The sequence below is a fragment of the Pinus tabuliformis genome, chromosome J (genome assembly GCF_031772625.1).
Source record: "Pinus tabuliformis cultivar Carrire ecotype Pingquan chromosome J, CPIR1, whole genome shotgun sequence".
Lineage (NCBI taxonomy): Eukaryota > Viridiplantae > Streptophyta > Pinopsida > Pinales > Pinaceae > Pinus > Pinus tabuliformis.
This window is the reverse complement of record NC_142295.1, coordinates 1,459,639,419-1,459,664,232: the sequence shown is the minus strand read 5'-3', so window position 1 is coordinate 1,459,664,232 and position 24,814 is coordinate 1,459,639,419. Positions and strand designations below refer to the sequence as shown.

The 24,814-nt window shown below is 41.2% G+C and overlaps 1 protein-coding gene across 1 annotated transcript in view; it reads left to right on the top strand.

Moving 5' to 3' along the window:
- The first annotated feature begins 13,930 nt into the window (after positions 1–13,930).
- Positions 13,931–24,814, top strand: part of RHL1 (root hair initiation protein root hairless 1 (RHL1)) — a 165,020-nt gene continuing 154,136 nt past the window's right edge. The window contains 5 exon segments of the mRNA XM_089382025.1: positions 13,931–14,035; positions 14,202–14,288; positions 14,377–14,630; positions 14,803–14,927; positions 15,123–15,343. Of these exon segments, the coding sequence (XP_089238151.1) occupies positions 13,931–14,035; positions 14,202–14,288; positions 14,377–14,630; positions 14,803–14,927; positions 15,123–15,343 (792 nt within the window).

Here is a 24,814-nt window from a genome sequence, read left to right as displayed (position 1 = left end):
GAGCCTGATTTCGTAGTAATTGGCAGAAAGAAGATAAGGTGAAACACACTAAGGTGTGATTAGTGGTACCTCTCTTGAAAATCTAACATACCTGGTGCCTTCGCCGTGCAGAGAGCTGTGGCTCTGACAACTACAAGGTCACCGTTTTAAGTACTATTAAAAACAGGCTTCCCAAGCAAGGATTGATGGGTCCCTATCTCTCTATCGACCAAGCTTATGCTTGGAAGTAAATTTTATCTATGCAAAGTTAACTTATATGCAAATGCACCGGAAGATGAGATGAAGTTAGACTCAAGAATGGGAAAACACTTATGCCGCAAAAGCCCTCAATTACCCAAATGAAATGCTTGCCTTTTTTGGATGAAGACTTAGAAAATAAACTCTTGAAGATACTATAGTTAAAACACCAGCTTATTTCAAATCTTCTTGATACAATTATAGCTCAAAGAGAACAAAAACTTTTTTGCAATCAATGTCAACAGATGCCCAAAAAATACTCAGTTTATGAAACAAAAGATATGCATTTTATCACAATTCCATGATAGAGTACTTAATTTTCAGAAGTTAGTTTTTAGGACAGTAGTAAGAAAAACTTTATGACAGTAGCAATATGACAATGAAAACAGTAAGCTATCAATGATATCTTTATGCAAAAAAATTACTGAAATTTCTCCAAACTTGCCCACATGAATTATTAAAAAATTTCAGCTTTGTTATGATGTGATTTCCAAAATTATATAATATCTGTTATACTTATTATAGCCAGCAATTAAAACATGAAATAAGCCTAATGATGAATGCCCAACTCAAGAAATTAATTCCTTAATGTATTAGAAAACTTAGGAACTGATTTCAGGCTAACCCACATGAAATTTTTCCACTGTTATATTTCAGACTTTAGAAACAAAATTATTTAGATATAGCAGTGACCCAAAATGTAGATCTAGGCTAAATTCTTGATACACATCAAACATAAATGACTTATTAATGTATTTAGCAATTTTTTAGTCAATTTCAAACCACTTAGATGTGTTTTTCACCACTATTAGAAAGGTATATGCTGCTGTAGCAAACAGTGAGGAAAAAGATGGTTTAGAGATCAAACCCTTAGGCTCTAGGCCTTGAAGATCTCTTGCCCAAATTGCCAAAAAAATTTCAATATTTGAAACACAAATTTTTACCAAATTTTTTGCAAAAACCCACCAATGATTAGCTTCAAAAACCAAATATTCAAATCAAAAATGGAGCAAGGGAATCTAGGGCCAATGAGAGCTAGCACTAGCCCAATAGAACTAACATTGGGCTAGGAGAAGGCAGATCTGGGTTTAGGAGCCCCAAAACTTGAACCCTTGTTCTGAAAAAAGGTATTTTTGCTTCAGATTTTTAGATTTATTGCAAAATCTTTAATGGTTGGCCTTGTAAAAAGATTTGGGATAAGATATTGCCCTCCAGGGCCTAGATTTGTCTCAAAACTCCCAAATTTGCTTGAAAAATCTCAGATCTGAAGATTTACTCGGCTGATTTCTTAGATCTATTCCTACAAACAATCTTTGAGCCCAGATCTTGCCCTCCAGGGTCTAGATCTAGCTCAGATCTGAAGATTTACTTAGCTGATTTCTCAGATCTATTCCTGCAAACAATCTTTGAGCCCAGATCTTGCCCTCCAGGGTCTAGATCTAGCTCAGATCTGAAGATTTTCTTGGCTGATTTCTCAGATCTATTTTTGCACAAGTGAAAAAAGAAAAAGCCAATACCCAATATGTACAAAAATAGAGAAAATCCCAAAAACCCAAGTGTTAAAATTCAAAATTATGTTACAAAATTTCAGATTTACACAAGTAAATAACAGATCTATACAAATAATTTACAGATCTATCAGATCTGAGGAGTATGAGTCCAACTCTGCTCCAGATCTAATAATCTAAGGCTCTTAATAGCTAGATCTATCAAAATTTCCACAAAATATTTAAAATATTTTGAAATTTTAGAGAGGTACTAGCCCAAAAACACCATGCAGAAAAAAGATTATCGTTAGATAAATCTTGAGGCTTATATGAAGTAGGCTCTTTAGAAAATATGTGTTGAGATTTGGCTGGTCCAACCGAGAACTATGCCTTAATGCTTAATGAGAACCTAAGAGATCTTTTACAAACATTAGATCAACCATCAATTCAAGTAGAGAAATAGAACAACAATAAAATCATGAAGAAATAGAGATACCTGCTACTTCAATCAAAATTAAAAATGTTATTCTAGATCCAACAAACCGAATAAGATACCTGTATTCAAATTATTCTAAGAGAGCTATTGATTGATAGTTTTTACATAATATTAAGCAGAAATTAAAACAATATTACCATAAATTCATGAAGAGGAACCCTACAGCACGTTGAAACCCAAAGACTTTTGCATTAATTCAAAAAAGTATACAAGAGAGCTTGAGAGCTTAGTACATGATCCAGAGATTGGATGAACTGACTGACAAATGACTTCCTATTTAAAAATAAATCCTCCAACGGCTAGTTCGAGTGATCCTCAGCAAAGCAATCTCGACCGTGATGAGGATCAAAATTTATATTAATCTCATCCGTCGAAATTTAAAATTATTGAGGGAATTTGAATTTTCCAATTAAAATGCATTTTAATTAATTCAAAAATTAAATTTTTGAATTAATTTCCTCAAAAATTTGACTTTGACTTAACCCCAGGGACCAAAGGCTTAAAATTTAGCAAAATAATTAATTTACCTTAGTCTCTAGACCTCTTAAACTTTAATTTTTTAAGGACCAGTGAATTTTGCCTTTGGAGAATTTAAATTTACCTAGGACTTAGAATTAATCAAATTTCTAGCTTAAGATTTTAATTAATTTTGGCAAGAAAATTTAATTAATTAACCTCTGAAGGGATAAATTATTTTTCTAACTCTTAAGACACTTTACATCATGATTTCACATTTTTTACATCTCAAGGGGGAAAACCCATTTGCAAAAGACCTTCACAGACTACCCAATTCTGTGACACAAATATAATCTAGCAGATTAAACAATTTGTAATAAAATAACCTAACCAAATGGTTAGGATTATTCCCAAATCACTTTTACATAGACTCGATCTAGAACACTATGACTCCGCTAAAATCCCAGTGACAAAATCCACTCCGCCTTTGGGGTAAGGCTGAAGGAAAACTTTGCCGACCATCCGAGAATAGATCAGTGAGACAAAAAACCTCCCGGAATGTAGATCGTCACTAGAAAATTAGGTTTACCTAGGCAATTACATACACGACACAGATCTGCTGAGATTATTTACAATTTACACATGCAGAAAGGGTTTACAATATAACATGATGATCAGGCTGATGATGATAGTTGAACAGTATGAACACATCGATCAGGCGCTATCCCTTTTGCGAAAAAAGGGGGTGTACTTCTATGGGTTGTTGACACGTAGTGGTCAACACTACCTACTTGTTATTTTTCCTTTAACAAGTTATTTACAAAGTAAATACTGAAAATAAACACTAGTGCATGCTCAACATATTCCAGATCAGCAACTAAAAGAAACAAGAACAAACACACCACATGACACGATTATTTTTGGACCAATGTCCCTGGAAAAACCCAATGTAGGAAAATCGATGCAGCTATTTGAGGGTTTTCTTATTAAGCAATATTAGAGTACAATCTGGGTGCCGTAACTGGCCTACCCAACAGAGAATTTCCTTAGCAGATATACCTCACAGTTTGAGAGAAATATCCTGGGTGAAACCCCAGAAAATCCTTCCGACAGTTCCTCAGCACAAAACTGCTCCTACAACCCCAACGTCTACCTTTCTGGATTGCGTTAGCCTATCTCTGCCCAGCGCTGACCCTGCGTCACCCTGAATGGGCCTGCGTCAGCCTCAGGAGGCCCTGCGTTAACCTTTTGGCCCTTTGTGTCAGCTACGCTGCCCTCTCTGAAGCACTGCGCAGCTCTTGGTTGCCTCTGCGTGGCCCTGGATGCTACTGCGTCACTCTCTCTGGCTCCTGCGCTGATCTCCTGGCACTATCTCTGCCTCTCTGTCTCTTTGTACTCAATGCCCCTCAGCTGCTCTCCCGATCACTGATTCTATCTCTCTTAGCAAACCCCACTCTAGAGAATAGAATGATTGATCATCTGGTGTACTCTCCAAGTGACCCTCAAGCCTCCTCTTATACTTTTCCTGTTGACGATTCAACGGCCGAGATTAAGTCCCTAATCAACGACTAAGATTAGATCTGGCTTGATCCATGTCTTTTAGACCACTCTAACATAGATTCATATTAATACTCATTAATATTTTATTTTCTTTAAGTTTAAACTTAGGGACTCCATTAAAAATATTAATTATTTTAATATCTCTTGATCTGTTTAGAATCTGCCCAAACCCTTTCTGGGTATTGGAGATCTCATGTGCCTCAACCTCTCCACCAAATTTCGTGGCTAGAGCACATCCGATGCTACCCCAAATCAATACTCCCTCTTAGCAAGGACTGTGCTCTAACAATACTCTTCACTGAGTATTACTCTCATCATCCGGCATCTGTACATGTGCTGATGCTAGGCCTTCCTGCCCAACATCCTCTGCACTGGGATGCCCCGCGTCAGCCCTCTGGCCCTCTGCGTCAGCGACGCTGGCCTCTCTAAGGCTCTGTGCAGTTCTCGACTTCTTCTGCGTGGCTCTGGTTGGCTCTACGTCACACTTCCTTGGCTTCTGCGCTGCTAGAAACAACTTCTGTCACCTCGGGACAATTGTTTTCTGCTGTTATTGCTCCGCTCGGCTGATGTCTTTTAGTCCTCTTGTGATCTGCAATCACGCTCTGATACCATGTTGAAGTTTCTAATTTTCCTTAGTTAGAAACCCTTCATGCACTTTTTCTGATTTATTCCTACCTACTTGTTATTTTTCCTTTAACAAGTTATTTACAAAGTAAATACTGAAAATAAACACCAGTGCATGTTCAACATATTACAGATCAACAACTAAAAGAAACAAGAACAAACACACCACATGACACCATTATTTTTGGACCAATGTCCCTGCAAAAACCCAATGCGGGAAAACCGGTGCAACTATTTGAGGGTTTTCTTATTAAGCAATATCAGAGTACAATCTGGGTGCCGTAACTAGCCTACCCAACAGAGAATTTCCTTAGCAGCTATACCTCACAGTTTGAGAGAAATCTCTTGGCTGAAGCCCCGAAAATCCTTCTGGTAGTTCCTCAGCACAAAACTGCTCCTGCAACCCCAACATCTACCTTTTTGGACTGTGTCAGCCTCTCTCTGCCCAGCGCTGTAACTGTGTCAGCCATCTGGCCCTCTATGTCAGCTACGCTGGACTCTTTGAAGCACTGTGTAGCTCCTAGCTACCTCTACATGGCTCTGCGTGAGCCCTGGATGCTATTGCATCACTCTCTGGCTCCTGCGTTGATCTCTCGGCACTATCTCTGCCTCTGTGTCTCTCTGTACTCAATGCCCCTCAGCTGCTCTCCCGATCACTGATTCTATCTCTCTTAGCAAACCCCGCTCTAGAGAATAGAATGACTGATCATTTGGTGTACTTTCCAAGTGACCCTCAAGCCTCCTCTTATACTTTTCCTGTTGACGATTCAACGGCCGAGATTAAGTCCCTAATCAACGACTAAGATTAGATCTGGCCCTTGATCCATGTCTTTTGGACCTCTCTAACACAAATTCATATTAATACTTGTTAATATTTTATTTTCCCTAAACTTATGGACTCCATTAAAAATATTAATTATTTTAATATCTTCTGACCTGTTTAGAATTTGCCCAAACCCTTTCTGGGTATTGGAGATCTCATGTGCTCCAACCTCTCCACCAAATTTCGTGGTTAGAGCACATCCGATGCTACCCCGAATCAATATGCCTCTCGCACTGCTGCAACCTGCTAGCTCTGCGCTGCCCGGGACTACTGCACTGTAGCAATCTCTGCCGCTTCATCCGCATCCATTTCTACCGACATCCACCAATCCTGCCACTCTCTCTTCGGGGCTCCCGTAGCAAGGTATAATCCAAGAGGTTGGGTACCTCAAGGATCCTGCCCCTCATCACTTGTAGTCCTCCTGACTACAACTCGATGTCTCCCCACCTCTTCTCTAGAGTTACATGAGCACTCATGGCATAATTGTCATCCTCCTCTACCTCCTTTTTTGCCTTGATTGGCGCTGCCTTGGAGTCAGACGCTTCTCCCTTGTTGTTCTTCCTTGGACACTGGTTCGCATAATGACCCAGTTCCCCACAGTTGAAGCACTTAACTTTGGAGAGGTTCTTTTTCTTCCTCTTCTCCTGCTTCCCTGCAGATGCCAGAGCTGTATTCTTTTCCTCTTCCTTCTTGATTCAGACTCCTTTGGTGCTACTTCTCGTCTTGCTCAGTCGTATGATCTCTTCTTGGTGAAGAACCGCCCCCACAATTCTTCCTAATCTATAAGATTTGCCCTGCCCAGAATGCTTTGGACAAATGTCTCCCACTCCTTGAAGACTGCGTTTAGAGCGGTCCTCACCATCAACTCCTGATCCGACATGGCCCCTATGGAAGTTAGTTGGTCTCGGATCTCCTTCAATCTATCGAGGAAGTGATCTATCTGCTCCCCCTTCTGCATCTGGTATGACCGCAATTGATTCTCAAGTAACATCTTCCTCTGCACGGAAGTATGCTGGTACAATGTCTTCAAGGTGTTCCACATTTCCTTTATCGTCTCCTTCTTGGCAATATGGTCGACCACATGATCTTTGACCCCATCAAGGATGATGCATTTCGCCTTGGCCATTGCCTCTTCGTACTTCTCATTATCAGTCGGGTCAATTGGGATAGCCACTGTTCTCAAGGCGAAGGCGTTGATGCAATGTCTGTCTAGAATGGACAGGATCCTGGCCTTCCAGACCACAAAACTGGACTCCTCGTCCAGCCTGTCCTGATCCCTCAGTCCATTCATGGCCATCTCTCTGCTCTTCCTTTCGACGCCTCCGCAACTATACTTCCCTCTGGAAGTTCTCTCTTCGGCTCCCTCTGAGTCGCTACTTCCTGTCTGGAAGTTCTCTGCTAGACTCCCTCTGAGTCTCGATTTCCCTCTTGGAAATCCGCCTGCCAACAGTCAAGTCGCACCTCTCCGATTTCTTGTGCACCTGCAACACTGATCTGGATATCTTGGCTAGAAATCTGCCTCGGTAGTGACTCCCTCTACCTTGGTTTTGCCTGTTAGGTACTGTTCTGACTCTGCAGCAACAACACCCTAACAACTTCACTCCTCGCAATTTGCCCACAGCTTCCTAAGCCCCAGCAACCAAAGGACTGAGCCTCTAGGGCTTTGCGCAATCTTGACACTAGCTGAAATGCTCCCCTAGCCAACTGCGTCAACCCTCCTAGTCTCTGCGTGAGCCTTTTCTGCCCTCTTCAGCCTCTGCATTGGCCTCTCTCTGGACCGAATTGATGACAGTCCCTCTGCGTCAACCCTTCTCTGTCGCTTTCTGCTAGGAACAACTTCTTTCACTTGGGACAGCTGTTTCTGCTGCAAATGCTCTGCTTCAGCTCTCTCGTGATCTACAACCACCCTCTGATACCATGTTGAAATTTCTAAGTATTATCCGTTAGAAATTTTCTCTGTATTCTTTAGTTTATTTCTCCTACTTGTTAATTACGAACAAGTTATTTAAACATATAAACATCGAAATAAACACTATACAATCTCAACCATCTACAGATCAACAGCTGAAAGAAATAGCAAACACACAAGTGACACTGTTATTTTTGGACAACTCGTCCCCGGAAAAACCCAACTTGGGAAAACCGTGCAACAATTCTGAGGGTTTATTTTATTATGCAGTCTATCCTTGAGTACAATTGGGTGCCAAACTGGCTCACCCGACAGAGAAAATAATCTGGCAGTAATACCTCTCTATTCGGAAACAGATATTCAGAAAATCTGCCCCACGAAACCCTCTCCAACACAACTAAAGCTCAGCGTCAGCCCACTTGGCTTCAACGTCAACCCAGAACCCTCTGCGTCATCCCTGTGAGGCACTATGCAACCTCTACGACCCTTTGCGTCACTCTTGCTTCCCTCTGCGTGGATGATGCAGGCCCTTCTGGCCTCTGCGCAGTCCCTGCTAGCTCTGCATGGCTCCCTTTGGCTCAGCATCTGCCTCTCTCTACTTCTGCGCTGGTCTCTCGGCACTATCTCTGCCTCTCCGTCTCGTACTCACTGCCCCTCACTGCAACTGATCACTGATTCGACTTTTCTTAGGAAACTCTGCTCTAGACAATCGAATGACTGATCACTCTAGTGTCTTCTCCAACTGACCCTCAAGCCTCCTCTTATACTTTTCCTGATGGTCCTTCAACGACCGAGATTACATCTCTAATCAATGGCTAAGATTAGATTTGGCTTGATCCATGTCTTTTGGAAACTTCTAACGCAGTTTTATATTAATACCCATTAATATTTTATTTTTCCTAAGTTTAGGCTTAGGAACTCCATTAAAAATATTAATTATTTTAACATCTCCCAAACCGGGTAGAATCTGTCCAAACCATTTCTGGATCTTGGAGTTCTCATGTGCTTTAGCCTCTCCACCAATTTTCATGGCTAAAGCACATCTGATGCTACCCCAAATCAACATATTTCTGGTTTCTATCGTTGTGAAACCTTCCAGAATGAGAGATGATTTTTCTTTATTGATGCACATTCCCGTAGCTTTGAGAAACAATTCTAGTATAAGTTTTAATGCCTTTGTTTCATTCCTGCTACCATTACTGAAGAGAAGAATATCATCCATGAACAGCAAATGGGTTATATATAAGTTGACTGCCACTTCTACTCCCTTTATGTCTCCTCTTCTCCTAGCTTCCAGTATCATTTGACTGAGGCCTTCTGCAACTAGAAGGAAGAGAAGGGGGGAGAGAGGGCATCCTTGTCGCAGTCCTCTTTGACTCTGAAAGAAAGGTGTAGCCGCCCCATTGATCAAGATAACAAAGCTAATATTGTTCAAACATCCCATAATCCAGTTTATAAATCCAATGTTAAATCCCAAATGAGTCAACAACATTCGTATGTATAGCCAGCTGATACGATTGTATGCTTTAGATAGGTCTATTTTCACTATAACACCTTTCCTTCTGCTTTTTTTAATGCTGTGGATGGTTTCCTAAGCCACTCCTACTGCTTCATGTATCTGTCTGCCATCAAGGAACCCAAATTGTTCTTTTGAAATATTCCTTGAAAGGATCAGTTTCAATCTGATTGCAATTACTTTTGCAATTATTTTGTAGATGTAGTTACATAATGATATTGGCCTGAAATCCTCAAAAGATGAAGGGTCCTCCTTTTTTGGGATTAGGGCTATGAATGTGGAATTGAAAGGTTCATAGATCGACCCTTTTATCCTGGATTCTTCGACAACCTCAGTCAATTCATTCCCCAGGGTCTCAAAAAAGTGTTGAAAGAGCTCCACTGTCCAGCCATTCGGGCCTGGACTCTTATCCTTTTGCATTGACTATAATATTCCTTCAACTTCCCCTTTAGTTACTTCCCCCATGATAGTTTCATTTTCCTCCTCTTCCAGATACCTTGGGAAAAATTGAGCTGTCCTTACCACCTCCGCAATTGACACTTCTGGAGGAGCTTTGAAGAGATTTTTAAAGTGGCTCCTCCCCATCATTGACAATTCCTCAAATGTTTGGCTTGCCTTCCATCCTCTGATTTTAAAGACCAAATAGTATTTGAGTTTTTCCTTCCTTTTGCATAATTTTGGAAAAAAATTGAGTTTTCATCCCTAGCCCTCAGCCAAATTTCCCTACTTTTAAGTCACCACTGTTCTTCTCTAATTGCTAGAATATTTCTTCACTTTGACTCCAGCATTTTGATCCTATCCCTTTTACCTTCGGTTTCATATCCATCTTCTTCCAGGCTTTCTAGATGATCTAGTTCCACTCCTATCTATTTTAGGTCTTCTTCTTCTTTAACTTTCTTCTCTCTGGCCCATTCAATAGTTGCCTTCTTTAAATGTTTCAAATTTTCCATGAACCAGAAAGCTTTTCCTCCTCCCTCGCTTGGGATCACAGATCTCCAGGTTTTTTTAAACAAATTGTTGTAAGAGTCCTCCTTTAGCCAGGATGGATTGAATTTGAATGGAGCTGCTGACTTTTATTTGGCCCTTTCATTTCAAGTAGAACCGGTAGATGGTCTGAGTCACCTCCTTCTCCTACCTAGTGTCTAAAGGCTGGGATCTTGACCACTACTTCTCTCATGAGAAATCGGTCCAGCCTCTTGGCCACCCTAGCTTCCCCTGTTCTCCTGTTCCTCCAGGTAGGTCTTGGCTTCATCAAGTTTATGTCCATCAGCTTCCTCTCATTGATCTTGTTTGAAAAAAACTCAGTAAGAGGGTCAGCATGAGCAGAGGGTCCCCAAGTTTCAGAGAGTCCCAGAGAAAAATTCAAATCCCCCAATCACCAGATTCGGGTTTTCCATAAATGACTTTGAGAACAGATTATTCCAATATGACACCCTATCCTGACAGGGTCCATAGATGTTAAGGATAAGAAGGTTTGTACACAACTCCAGCGAGTAGATTGCTACTCCTAAAGCTTGGTCCAATCCCCACGAAGTAATGATCTTCAACCTTCCCTCCTTCACTCCAGTTGCCAATCCCCCAGATCTACCTTTGGCATCCAGTGCCTGGAAAGTCCATCCAGGCAACATTTTCAATAGAGCTTTGTTAACCTCCACTCCAGCACCCAGTGTCTCTTGCAATAAGAGCACATCTGGATTGTAATTGTTAATCAGCGCCTTCAGGGCCAGTTTTTTAGGAGTACTGGCTAGTCCTCTACAATTGAAAGACATAATAATCATTGAGTAACCAAGGGGGGGTTCTGCGCTGCTCTAAGCACCCCTAAGATGGAAAGTTGTTTACCATCCGCAATGTCAATCTTGGCTCTCTGTTGGGCCTTGGATATGTTTGTCTTCCTCCCTCTAGTTTTATGAGGCCCCACAGGTATAGGCTGTATACCCAACCCTCCCACAACCTCCCAAGGAAAAAGTTTCTTATCACGAGGTCTGAGATTGTAGTGAGGTTTTACAGAATGGGTTACGACCAATTCTTCAGCCTCTTCACACGACCCAGGGCTTCGGTTCAGATGAAGTTCAGGAATAGAGGTGATGATACTATCCAATTGTTCAATTACACTGTTAACTTGAAGGTTATCTGAATTCATAAGCCTGGAGGGACCAGGCTTGGACAATGAATTGAGCAATGATAACAAAGATGAATTGAGAGAGGGGTTAGGTTCCAGAGCCGTACCCTCTGGCTGGAGAGCTGGACCCCTTCCATCTCCCTCCGCTGACGCTGGCCTGATCGGATCCTCCTGCTGTTCTTGAATTCTGATTGGATTCTCCTCCTCCTGAACTTCCATTTTTTCCACTGTATCCTCCTGCATCTTATCTACTTCCATCTGATCCTCTCTTGAGCCCGAAATATCCTTATTCAAGTTCTTTTCCCCATGAGTTCCTTCCACGCCCCCTTCCTTTCTCTGCCTCCTTCTTCGTCTAAACCCCAGTGGACATTCCCTTGCCAAATGTCCATATTTGTGGCATCTATGACAACGAAAGGGAAGTTGTTCATAGTCAATCATTTGTGTATAGGAAAAATCCCTATATTTCAGGTTAATTTCTTCTGCCAATCCTTCCCGAGGGTTTAAGCTTACCAGAATTCTAGCCATCCCTTTTTCTCTAGTTTGTAAAAAGATCCTTCCCCTGGGTTTAAGCTTACCAGAATTCTAGCCATCCCTTTTTCTCTAGTTTGTAAAAAAGACATATTTGCTTCCAGAAAACATCCCAAGTGGTTCCTGATTGCCCTGAAGACAGATTCAACCCACAGAAAGGGAGGGAGCCCAGGTAGTCTAACCCACACCGGGGTTTCATCCACCTTTTCTTTCTGAGCATCGAACAATGGGTTCCATTTTTTGAAAAGTATCGGGTGTCTCCCAAAACTCCAGTTCCTTCCCAAAACCCATTCTAGAGCTTCTTTCTTAGTGAATTTTATCATAAACCAACCCTTGGCTAGAGATGAGACTGCAAAAGATTTGTTCGGCGCATCTTGCCAATTCTTCTCTGTCCATTCTTGAATATAGTTTGCAGTGTACTTCTTCCCTTTTTCCCGGCCAACCAATGTTAGTTCTGAAGCCTCCATGGCCTCGTCAATCTGTATATCCACCCCAAGAACCAGGTTAGCGACTTCCTCGATCTTCCTGATTAGCTTGTTTTTTTTTTTTGCCGTTTTTCCCTGTCTGCTAGTGCCTCCCCCCTTCCCCACTTCCTAGGATGATCTCTTTCGCATTGACGACGTCTTCCTGGAGCGTTTCAGAACGCCCCTCCTTCCTAAAGGTTCTGAGCTTGTCTAAACCTCCTCCTTCCACTTGTACTGACTCCCCAGTCACCTGTAATGGCACTCTTCCTCCCGAAAACCCTTCTGCCTCAGTAAAACCCTCCCTAACTTCAACAAGAAGTGGGTCTCCACAAAACCCTTCCTCTCCAAATCCTCCCCTCCTTGTTCCTGCCGCCTTCCAGGCACTGTTCGGTTCCTTCCCCTGTCCGATTAAACCAGATATGCCCGCACCTGAACACGATTCGAAGATTGGGTTTTCTCTTCTATTTGCATGCAGAGGGCTCCTGCATGTAAGGATACTATCCAGCCGAAACCCTTTCCCAACCTCTTCCGAACCCAAATCTTCCACAAGGAAGGATTTCAGGCCTTCCTGGCCCTTGTACCCGCAGCTAATAACAATGTCTTCTAAACCCCCTGAAAAGAACTCTTTAGGCGAGCTAGGAATAGGATTACTTACTTGGAGAGCTACCGCATTTCCCACCGCACAGTGCCCAGGAAGTAAAGTCGCCTGCCTCCCTTCCAGCTCCTGCCCTGCCCAGTTTTCCAGGTAAGTTAGGCCTAAGCTCTCCTCCAGAAGACCTAGTGTTTTTCCCTGTTTCCGACCCACTCCCGAGCCACCTTTCTTCCCTCCTGGCAGTCCAGCTGGACGAATATACCGCTCAATATTTTGTTCCGTGACCTCCAGCCCCCAAACCGACAGTATATCCTCAGGCTCGGGGTCCAAATCGATGACATCCCGTTGTTTGACCATCTCCCTTCCTACAGTTTGCAGTTTTAAGGTTTCCCCAGAACCCGGCTGCCTGATCTTCTACAGCGGGCACGTGCAGATGGATAGAGACGGCAGCGCAGTGAAAAAATAGTATGAAAACAATTTCCCTTATTAACTTTATTTCTGTCTCCATTTGATTAAGGCTCTATGACACCAGTCAAATTTACTTTCAAGGATTTCTATTTCAGCTTTTGGAGTGTTTTCAGTTCTCTGTTTTTAAGTTGCAAATACACAGCTCTGCAATTTTCTATTGCAGATTTGAGCATTGGTATTCAGAATCAGACTTGGTTTGTTGGTTTCCAGACATATATTATTGTCCAAATTGCATATTTCTGTGAACACCACTAGAGATACCCCCCTGGAACTAGCACACACTAGTTCCAAAATGAGAGGAAGTTGCTGGTGACAGGGGCACCCTTACTGATCTATTTGATCCCTATTTGTGAGTTGATGGCAGAATCTTGCAAAGACAGTTTTTGAGTGATAGCAACAGGCACACACACTGCTATTTCTTTATTTTGTCTATGGTTGATAAAATTCAGTTTTCTTTGTAAAACCTTTCTGTGAGGATGGAGCATACATGCTTCAATACTAGCTTTCATACCATTAATCTGGAGTCTGTTTAATCAATATGTACCCCATAATCTGGCTACTGTCTTTTCCCTAGATCCTTTCCTATGCCATGAGCTTTGTATGAATTAGTTTTAGAATTATCGTTTCTATGGATGTCGTACCAATCTGGAGATGTCCACTGTTGCATTCTGGTTTGAAAACATCCATTTTATTGGGGCATATTCAATCTGGGACCCTGGATTTGTAGAAGCCACTATAATAATGCTGATGTCACAAGTCTCCATTTAGTACCATTTTTCCCTTCCAACTGTTTCTTTGAGTGCGACACTAATGTTTACAAGATTCAAATGAATTTCAGATGTTAGCAGTCTGCATAATGTTTTAAATGGATTTAGCCAGACTGTTTGCAATGCCTGATAAAGGTGGATTATCTTTGTGGTAGGTTGTATTTTCCGATGTATGGTGCATTGGAACAAAAGAAGAAAATCCAAAAGACGTGCAACTAGATTTCCCAAAGGAACTAAAACAGGTAAGCAGGTAGTTTTTTCAATATTGGGTATGAGAGAATATCAAAATAGATCTTTGCTGAATTCATTATTTTGCTTACATATATTCAGGAGAAGCATGTAGAGTTTGACTTTAAAGGTGGAGCTGACACAATTGCTCACCATAAAAGTGTTGCTGTGGCAAAACTTCCTTCGAAGGAATGTGATGGAGCACTAAATCCTGAAACTGATTTCAAGCTGGATCAGTTGAAATATTCTCAGTAGCCGAAACCTCGCATCAGCAAGCACAATATAGAAAGTTTGGAAGAAGAAATAAAGCCAACACCAGTACGGTCTTCTACAAGGACAGCAGGAAAGACATTCAAGTATAGACTTTTATGGAATGATTTCTCACAGAATGCTAGTGTTGATATTCTGAGTTGATAGATTTTTAAAATTTATCCCAATAAATTTAGTTGTATTGCATGATAGATGAGCAGAAATAAGCAAGTATTGTATGGTTTTATTTTTAATGTCTATGTACTTTCACTGACCTAGATTTGCAGATTCTCTTTCTGAAGATGATATAGACAGCACAGTAAATGATTCTAGTTCATCAGACTCAGGACAGGCACAACAAGCAAAGAAACAGAAAGTGAATCGTAATCTTGGCACTGCACTTGGTAATCATGCCAGATGTTCCCTCACATAGTATTGCCTCACCAACCTCTATGAAGCCTCATACATTTTTGGAAAGGAATCATAAGTCTACTTGTTTCAAGGCCTTTGTTGTAGTTGAAGCTACTTTTGGCTGGCAGAACCTATTATTTTTCTGTTTCATGCTTGTGCTATTTTTTGTTGATGGTTGGTTTGCACAGACGAAGCAGTGGCAGAAGATTTTACCCCTGCTTTGATTGACACTATACATGACAAAAAGAAGACAACGTTAGATGAGGTGCATAATGCTTCCTCATCTGCTCGGAAGACTCCATCATCACAAAAGAAACCCAAAGAAACTCCAAGTAAATTGGTGGGCACAACTAAAACAGTTCTGGTTCAATCCAGCATGTCCTCCTTTCTACAAAAGCCTGAGGAAAAGGTAATGAATTCTTGAAAAGAAACTACTTTGTACTGTGTTATTTTTCATTATAGGTGGTTTGAGTTTTCAGTTCTCTTAGAATCTTCCTGTAATTGATATTGCACCTTAGTTTTATATTGTCAGGAGTCTAGTCTTTTCTCAATTAAAATAAACAGTCCTATATGCACGTGTTATATGGAGGGCTTATAGCTGTATGCTGCAGTTAATTGTTCATGTGTCTTTCACTTAAAGCTACATGGTACTGGTATATCCATGGTGGATACTGAAAATTCTTGTCAGAATTGCTTCCTGTCTTTTTGTGCAAGGTTTCCATTGTGGTGGCTTAGTGACCTGTCCTCATTCCTTTCACTATAGTCTTGGCATTTACTTCCACAAATTGTATTTCCCCACCTTATGGGCTATGATGGTTTGGCTTGCTGATATTGATCTCTTTTTATGTTTTTCCTATCCCTCCTCCAATTTGAGGCTGACATTCACATTTGCAATTCTCAGCATGCAACCAGTCAATAACTTTCTGTGCTAAGAATGCTGTTTGTAATTTTTGTTTGACGGTAGTGATGTTATCAAGGATGGAGCTGTAGTGCTGTCCCTTAGAGCAAAAGTCTCATTTATTTATGATGTCATATGCATATCTTAACAATATTGAAGGATGATATATTTGCATTATAAAGACAACTAGCTACTGCTAACAGATTCCGACACTGTCTATGTTAGCCAAATACAAGGTTGAAGATTACTCAAAATTCACATATACAATTCTTGTCCATGGAAAACCTCGGGAAAACCTTTGAAGTACTTCCCCATGATCCATGGCTGGTAAATGTTATAAATTGTTGGTGCTGATTATGGAGCCTAACCCGGAGGGGATCAAGAAAGTCGAACCTGTGACCTCCCCAACTTCGGGGGAGAGATCTAATGTCTGGATCATGACCACTTGAGCTAGCCTTAGGGCTATCATAATTTACATCTACTATATGGTAGCGGTATACAAAAATTGAATTGTAGCATGCATAAAAGTATATTACTTGTAAACTTTAAATTTACAAAATAACATATTAAGACAAGGTTTCTCAATTAAAGTTGGCTCTAAGCCAGAAGGCATCCCCTTTCCAAGTTGAGGGAGGACGAGAATGCATGTATAAATATATCAATGTCGTGAGACTTGACCAAAACCTATGAGTCTTGCAACCTTCATCAACAAAACTTGGCATAACTTGGCAAAACCCATCAAAATCTTATAAAACTAGACAAAACTTGTTTAGCAAACAAACATCGACCCCACACAGAAATGACTTTGAGAAAAGGCCAGAGTGTGATTTTTGGAGGGAGGAAAAAGAGCAGGAACACATCTTATTGAAGCACTAAAGGTATATTTATTATAATAAAAAATGGGGCCTTTTAAAATTTAAATTACTTTCCAGCTTGTTCAATACCCCACCCACCTAGACAGATTTTAGTGGTACATCACAATTCTCAGCATCAGATGTAGTAAAGGACAGTGGCTATGGGGCTGCCAATACGAGTGTTTTTCATACCTTTAGGGTAGACTTCAATTCAGCCACTTTAAGATTTGTCAAGGAATAATACAATTGAAGTTAAGTGACAGATGTATAACGATGCATGTGAAGTGATTTCCAGATCTGTAATTTGTGCTTATATGTGAGTTTTAACACAGATTTGAGGTGATTGTAAAGGTAGAGCAGTGCCTACTACCTCTATTTGGGGAATGGGGCATAGTGAGGGTCAAAATCAAGGATTATTTTAGATTTTAACCACAAAGTGTAGGCCCAAAATCTTTATCAATTCTCGTTGTTATACAATTCTAGAATGAAGAATGATACTAAAATAGAGTTTCTAGCTGGTAAGAACTCATAATGCCTTTCAAGGTTTTCTTTACCATGCTATGAAACCAAGAATAGAGAAACCTTTAATGAACAAGAATTTCTAATGATAGACACCAAAACAAAGAATGATATTACCTGGTTATAAGCTTGTCCTTGCTAGTGATCACAACATTCTGTAAGCATAGATTGGAAAGAGCTTGTAGATAAATGCTCAAGAAAATGTTTCATGCAACCATCCACAATACTCAAAAGCAAATAGACAAGAGTATATTGAGTTCTCTTCTTAGTCCTTCAACAACCATTAGAATGAGAGAGGGGGCCTCTTTAATCAGATGGAGAGTCAAACTGACTTTGAATAAAATAACACTATTTTCTAACGAACAAGAGAGAAAAATAATAAAATATTGATGTGAGTGCCACATAAGCTCAACAACTGTCATGTCCCTTCCCAAATGAATTTGTAACAGGTTTTGTCTCTCCCCAATTTTGTACAAATTTTGTTAAGAAAAGGACCCAAGCAATTTTGACTTAGGGACTTAGGAGAAATGAAGGTTGGATTAATTTGCTAGTGGAAGGTGGGGGCCACCCACGTGGGAAAATGCATTGGGCAATTCGAATTGCCTTGGAGGGAAATCGTATGGCTGTTGGAGGGGCCCACATGAGGAAAAGGGAGGCCCACGAAGTCATAAGGAGGAAGAGCTCCTCACTTGGGATTCATTCATTCTTGCATATTGAAATCACTTGATTGTTTGCTCGAGCTGCTTAGCTGAGTCAACTGGCTGCTTAGCCACGAATCTCTCAAGCGGGAGATTCAACCTTACCTTCGGGGGACTACGAGTGCCACCCTAGGAAGGCATTTTCAGAGCACCTTGAGGAGCACCAGGGAAGATTCATAGCCAGCACATTCAACCACAAACCAACAGTGCGTATTTCTAGGCCAGTAGAGAAGGGAACACGCAGTTGTGATCAGAGCTTCATTGGGCCAGCACTTGCCGGAGAAACTTGGAGAGTTGAAGGATATTAGGAGGTCAGCCTTGGGGAGGAGTTTTGGAGCAGGTGGGTGCAGCAATTGGGCAGTTCGAAACTCGGCCTTGGAGGATTGTGCAGAGGGCCAGACTGGGCATCGCGCGGGCATTGAGGGAGAGAGTCACAACACCGGAATCACATTAGGGAAGGCAACTCGTAAGGGATCACATCTCGGTGATTTGGGGCAGTTTTGGAGAGCTTTCCCAACATCATTCAGACAGGCCGAGTTTGCCAGCTTGAGCAGAGGACGGGCTCCTTGGGGGTCGAATTTCAGGAGTCTGAACTAGGCCAAACCCTTCCTGGGTTTTGGTGGGTTTTTGCTGAGGATCCGGGAGCTGAAGTTTTATAATTTTCTGAGCACGAGAAGCAGTGATTCCAACATTTTCTTTCCAGTAGACAACACAGTTTCTGGGCAGCGCAGATCAGTTCTGGAGCAGCAGTTGGGCAACCCTCAGATCATCATTTGCTCACCTGGGTTTTGTCACGCTTGTCCTTGGAGACAAGCCCAGGTGCACCATTCCATTCATTGTTGTATTTGCCCATGATGATTTAATAAAATGGCTCAGAAGTTCTCTATTTCCAGCGTTTTCATGGGTGTATGGTGATTGTTTCTCATTTTTGATTGCTGGTTTGTCTGCTTGCTTTGTTTATCACTTAATTTCCTAGTTAGGAACATTACAACAACTATTTTTAAGTAGTCAAAGAAGCAAGTCGAATCCCTCATCAGAGAGTTATGCTCCTCTCTCTAGAGGTTGACCCATACTAAAATCGATGATAAATGGTGATTCTATGGTGATTTTGTTGGAAATACTGAGAGGGGGGGTGAATCAGTGTTTATTATTTTTTGTTATAGTGATTGCCAAAAGCATATATAGATATGTATATGTATACACAGAACACAGAAATCAACAATTGGAATAAATGCTATTATTAAAAACTCAAGACAGTGCAATGAAATAAATACAATATAAGTATAAATCTGATTGTGAATAGTTGCCAAGCTCCAACTTGTACTTCATTGAGGCTACAACCTCCAGAGCACCAATTCTGTTTTGCAGTGGTTCTGCACTTAGGAGCACCTACCCCCAATGACTTCAGTCCTGTTCAATTCTGAGGCTCCAACCTCTTGGGCTCCAACCCAACTTTGGTATACACTGGTATGCTGCTGCACTCTATTCAGCTTCCGCTGCTTCTGCTGCCCCTTTTGCCTCTATTGCTTCCACTATCTCATACTCAGGTTATTCAACACAACAACACCAACAGTTCTCTGTTTTTACTGTTTTATACATCCTCATGCCTTTGTCCATTCGTTTCCGCTCACTCGCTGGCTCTTTGGCTTCCTCCTCGCTCACTTGAGCTTCGGCTTCCTCAACACTCGCTCGACCTTCTGGCTTCCCTCCTCCATTTTCTTTAGCTTCCTCTGCGGTCGAATTAATCAATGATTCACGGGACACGTTCAAGAGGAAGAGGGGCCAAATTACAATAGAAATGATGCTTATTGAAAATATCAGAGAGGTCCCCCTTTTTTTTTCAAAGTTCACGAGTCGTGAACTGTTATTTGTTCATAACATGGATGCCCAAGATCAATTCCAGAAATGAATCGTTTCAACATATATTTATATATATGACTTCTTCCTATTACAATCATAACCGCCATGATTCAGCCTCCTGAACTATCGGGAGCATTCCGTAGTGTATTTCTGCCTCTAAACACCGCGTAGGCAAAAAAAAATCCATTTACACAGGAAACACATGCAAAGTGGCTCAAGGGCAGACTTCAATATTAATTCACTCACAATTTAAATTGTATCGGGTCTGCTCCTCCACAACATTATCGCAATCGGTAATCGCAGCTTTCGGAGGTTCTCACATACCATAGTCGTTTGCCGATGGGCGATTCCCCTGCTGGACGCGATATTATATATAAACTGTTTTTGATGAGTCCATCGGGTCCATACCTCTATCGCAATCGGCAGATTATAGTGTCATCCCTTTAGGACTTGCGATCGCTACGGATGCGATATGATATTAAGCCATGGTTTATATGCCTGTCGGGTCCGCAGCGTTCATCGCTATCGGCGATCGCAAAGGGTCGCTTAACACTTCATGACTTCTGCTCCTGAAATGCCGATGCGACGATCGGCAATCGCAAATCGGAGGTTTTAATGTGGCAGGGCCTTTACCACTCCCGATACATAATCCCGACACGATATTAAATTGCAACGTATTGCAATGGTCCCATGGGTCCGCGCATATATTATGTTTTAACTTTGTTTTTATGCTCCTCCGCTTATGTTGCTCCGATAGCTGTTCATGCATATATAGATGGGTTTTGCCTCCGATAGCTCCTCTTCTTTGGCATATATATATGTGGTTCCATCTGCTCCGTTCCGTCTGCTCCTCTTGGCTCTGTCTGCTCCTCTTGGTGGCTCTGTCTCCTCCTCTTCTGTCTGCTCCACGAATATTGCCATATTGACATCAATGACAATCTGTGTCCAACAATCTCCCCCTTTGTTATTGATGGCAATATTCTCCTGCTCTCCCCCTTTGACATCAATGGCAAAGGAATGCATACGAACTCCCCCTGTCAAACTGCTCCCCCTGTCCTGCTGCATCTTTATGAATGAACTTGAGTGATGATAAAGAAATAACCCCCATCTTTTGACGCAGATGTTCGAATGCTTCTTGAGGAAGAGGTTTTGTGAAAATATCAGCTATCTGCTCCTTAGTACTGATATATTCCAGGACGATATTTTGTTCAGCGATTTGCTCACGGAGGAAATGATACTTGATCGGTATGTGTTTGGTTCTTGAGTGCATCACTAGATTTTTGCTGAGACTAATAGCACTTGTGTTGTCACAATAAACGGTAATTGGTTGATCTGTACATATGTCGACATCTTTTAGAGCTTCCTTCATCCATAGTATTTGAGTACAACAGTCTGCTGCAGCAATATACTCGGCTTCGGCTGTGGATAATGATATGGATGACTGTTTTTTGCTGAGCCAGGATACTAAACAGTCTCCTAGGAAGAATGCATTTCCACTAGTACTTTTCTGATCATCTATACTTCCAGCCCAATCAGCATCGGTGTATGTAGTTACAGTCAGTGTTGAGTCCTTTGGGTACCAAAGACCGAAATCAAAAGTTCCCTTCAGATATCTGAGAATTCTTTTTACAGCTAATAAATGGGATTGTTTGGGAGCAGATTGAAATCTTCCCACCATTCCTACTGCTTGCATTATGTCTGGTCGTGTAGCTGTTAAGTATAGAAGGGCTCCAATCATTGACCTGTAATGAGTTGCATCTACTAGAGGGGAGTCATCATCTTTGCTCAATTTGCAGTTTGTGGTCATAGGTGTGCTCACGGGTGCACAGTCCTCCATTCCATATTTTTTGAGCATGTCTTTTAGATATTTGGCTTGAGATATACACAATCCTGCTCTGGTTTGAGATACTTGAAGTCCAAGGAAGTGGGATAGCTCTCCTATCATTGACATCTCAAACTCTTTTGCCATGCTTTGAGAAAATTCATGGCTCATTTCATCATTATTACTAGCAAAAATCAGATCATCGACATAAACAAGAGCAACTAGTAACTTACCTTGATCTGTCTTTATGTATAGATTGCTTCCAGCCACTCCTTTTTTGAAGCCTTGTTGTTGTAGATAGTTATCCAGTCTTGCATACCAAGCTCTAGGAGCTTGTTTCAACCCATATAAAGCCTTTTTCAATTTACAGACTAAGTCCTTTCCTGCTGTTAGATCAAAACCTTTTGGCTGCTCCATGTAGACTTCCTCCTTGAGTTCCCCATTTAGAAATGCTGATTTCACGTCCATTTGATAGATTTTGAATCCTTTTGAGCAAGCAAATGCCAAGAACATCCTGATAGCTTCCATATGGGCCACTGGTGCAAATGTCTCTTCAAAGTCAACTCCTTCAATTTGTGAATAGCCTTTGCAGACAAGTCTTGCCTTGTTTCTGATAACCTGTCCTTCCTCATTCATTTTATTTTTGAACACCCATTTGGTTCCTATTATGTTTTTGTCCTTTGGACGAGGTACCAGCTCCCAAGTCTTGTTCTTCTCAATTTGGGACATTTCTTCTTCCATGGCTTTTACCCAATGAGGATCCTTACTTGCTTCTGCAAATGTTTCTGGTTCTGTCATAGATAGGAGGGCAATGACTTTTCTCTTGGGTGTGATTGATATCCTTCTTCGGGTCTGCACACCTTCATCTTTATCTCCAATGATCTGCTCTTTTGGATGATGTCTTTGGACATACTTCATCTTTGAAGGGGTACAAGGTGGTTCTCTTTCCTCTTCTTTTTCTTCTTCTTCCTCATCGATTTCTTCTTCTTTAGGTTCTTCTTCTTCAATGAGAGAGTCATCTTCATGTTCTTCAATTTCCCTTTCTGGAAGATCTTCATCAACCTTTACATCAATGCTTTCCACTATTTTCTTTAGTTGATAATTGTAGCACTTGTAAGCCTTGCTCCGTGTAGAGTATCCAAGAAATATCCCTTCATCAACCTGAGAATCAAACTTTCCGGGTGAGCCATCATTTATTTTTATGAAGCACTTGCTTCCAAAGATCTTGAAGTACTTCACCGAAGCAGGTCTTCCTTTCCATAGCTCATAAGGGGTTTTTTCACAATTTGGTCTTAATTGAGTTCGATTCAGTGTATAGACAGCTGTCCCTACTGCTTCTCTCCAGAATTTAGGTTGTAAGTCTGCTGCTAATAACATTGTTCTTGCCATTTCTTGGACTGTTCGATTTCTTCTTTCAACTACCCCATTTTGCTGAGGTGTTCTGGCAGCCAAGAATTCCCTTTTAATTCCATGAATATTACAGAACTCACTAAACTCGTTTGATGTGAATTCTCCTCCTCTGTCTGTTCTGAGGCACTTAATTTTTGAATCTTTTTCATTTTCTACAAGGGCTTTTAGATTCTTAAAACACTCAAAAGTTTCAGATTTATACTTTATGAAATATATCCACATCATTCTAGTATAATCATCAACAAATAACACAAAGTACCTTTCTCCTTGGAGTGCTTGATTTCTAGTTGGCCCACACACATCAGCATGGATGATCTCCAAGGGCTTCGATGTACAATGTTCCTTTGTCTTGTGGCTGGTTCTAGTCTGCTTTCCATGTTGACATGAACCACACATTGCTTGATTTGGTTTGAACAACCTTGGGATGTCTTGTGCAGCTTTGATCTTGCTGATATTGATCATATTTTCGAAGCTTGTATGTCCAAGTCACTTGTGCCACAGCCAACTCTCATCTGTCTGACTCAAGTAGCATTTATTTTCCTGAACCTTGTTCAGAATGTAAATGCTGTCTGGTGTTCTCACCCCTTTTGCCACAAGTTTCCCTGAGGCAGAGTTCCTTATTTCACAGTCTTTGGTGCTGTAAACAACCTTATGTCCTTGATCACAGATTTGGCTGACACTCAGAAGGTTGTGTTTGAGTCCGTCAACCAGCAAAGGATCTTGAGCTTTTCCTTTTCCATTGATCAGAGTAACTGTTCCTTTTCCTGCGATTCTGCTAGTTCTGCTTCCAAAGGACACATTCCCTTCCTTTTTACTCAGTGAGACAAACTTCCTTCTGTCTCCTGTCATGTGTCTGGAGCACCCACTATCTACAAACCATTGGTTTCCATTATTTTGAGCAAATAGAGCCAGGCCACATTTGTCCATGCTGGAGTTCTTGCTACTCGTCTTTCTTCCTTTGAGTGGGCAGTCTTGTTCATAGTGTCCATTATTGTAGCAGAAAGAGCAAATCAGATCAAATTTGGTCAAGGGATCAAATGAATTGAAGGTTTTGATTTGTCCCTGCCTTTTGGGGGCATAAGAGTTGATTACTTGGTCCTTTAGCGTTGTCTTTTCACTTCTGCGAGCCATACAATGTCTGGCTTGATGACCGAAGTTTTTACAGTGAAAGCAGTGTCCAAGAAAGATGGTTTTGAAGCAACCACGGTTTGAGTCGATTTCCTTCCTGGGAATTACTCCTCCCTCGTCCTTTGGATTTGCGATGGGCCCTTGGTGGAGTACAGGTTTGTATTTGCTGTAGTGTCCATGATTCGACTCCACATTCTTCTTTGGAGTAATTCTCTCTTCATTCTTGGGATCTGGGATGCACTTTTGATAACATACTTTTTCATCTTTTGAATTGCAGGAAAGTGCATCGGCATAGCTTTTCGCACTATTCTTAGTGCTTGAGGATTCTCCTTTGAAACCTATTCCAGACTTGTGATGTTGAGGATTTTGATCTGTCAGAATAGTTTCAAGTATTTGAGAGCTTTTACAACCCTTTTTAATTTGCTCCAACTCCTTTCTTAGAGACACTATTTCGACCTCGTGTTCCTCACAAGTCTCTTCTTTTTCTTTAAGCTTTGCTTCCAAGAGATCTTCTCTCCTTCTTATTTCCTTGTTTTCCACTTTGAGAGAAATGATTTTGTTCTGTAGTTTCTCATTTTCTTCAATGGCGCTTATTAACAGTTCATCTACATTTCCTTCCAGCCCTGAGTCATCATCATCCGCGAGTGCCATGAATAATGCTTCTTGGCTTTCATCATAATCACTTTCCTCA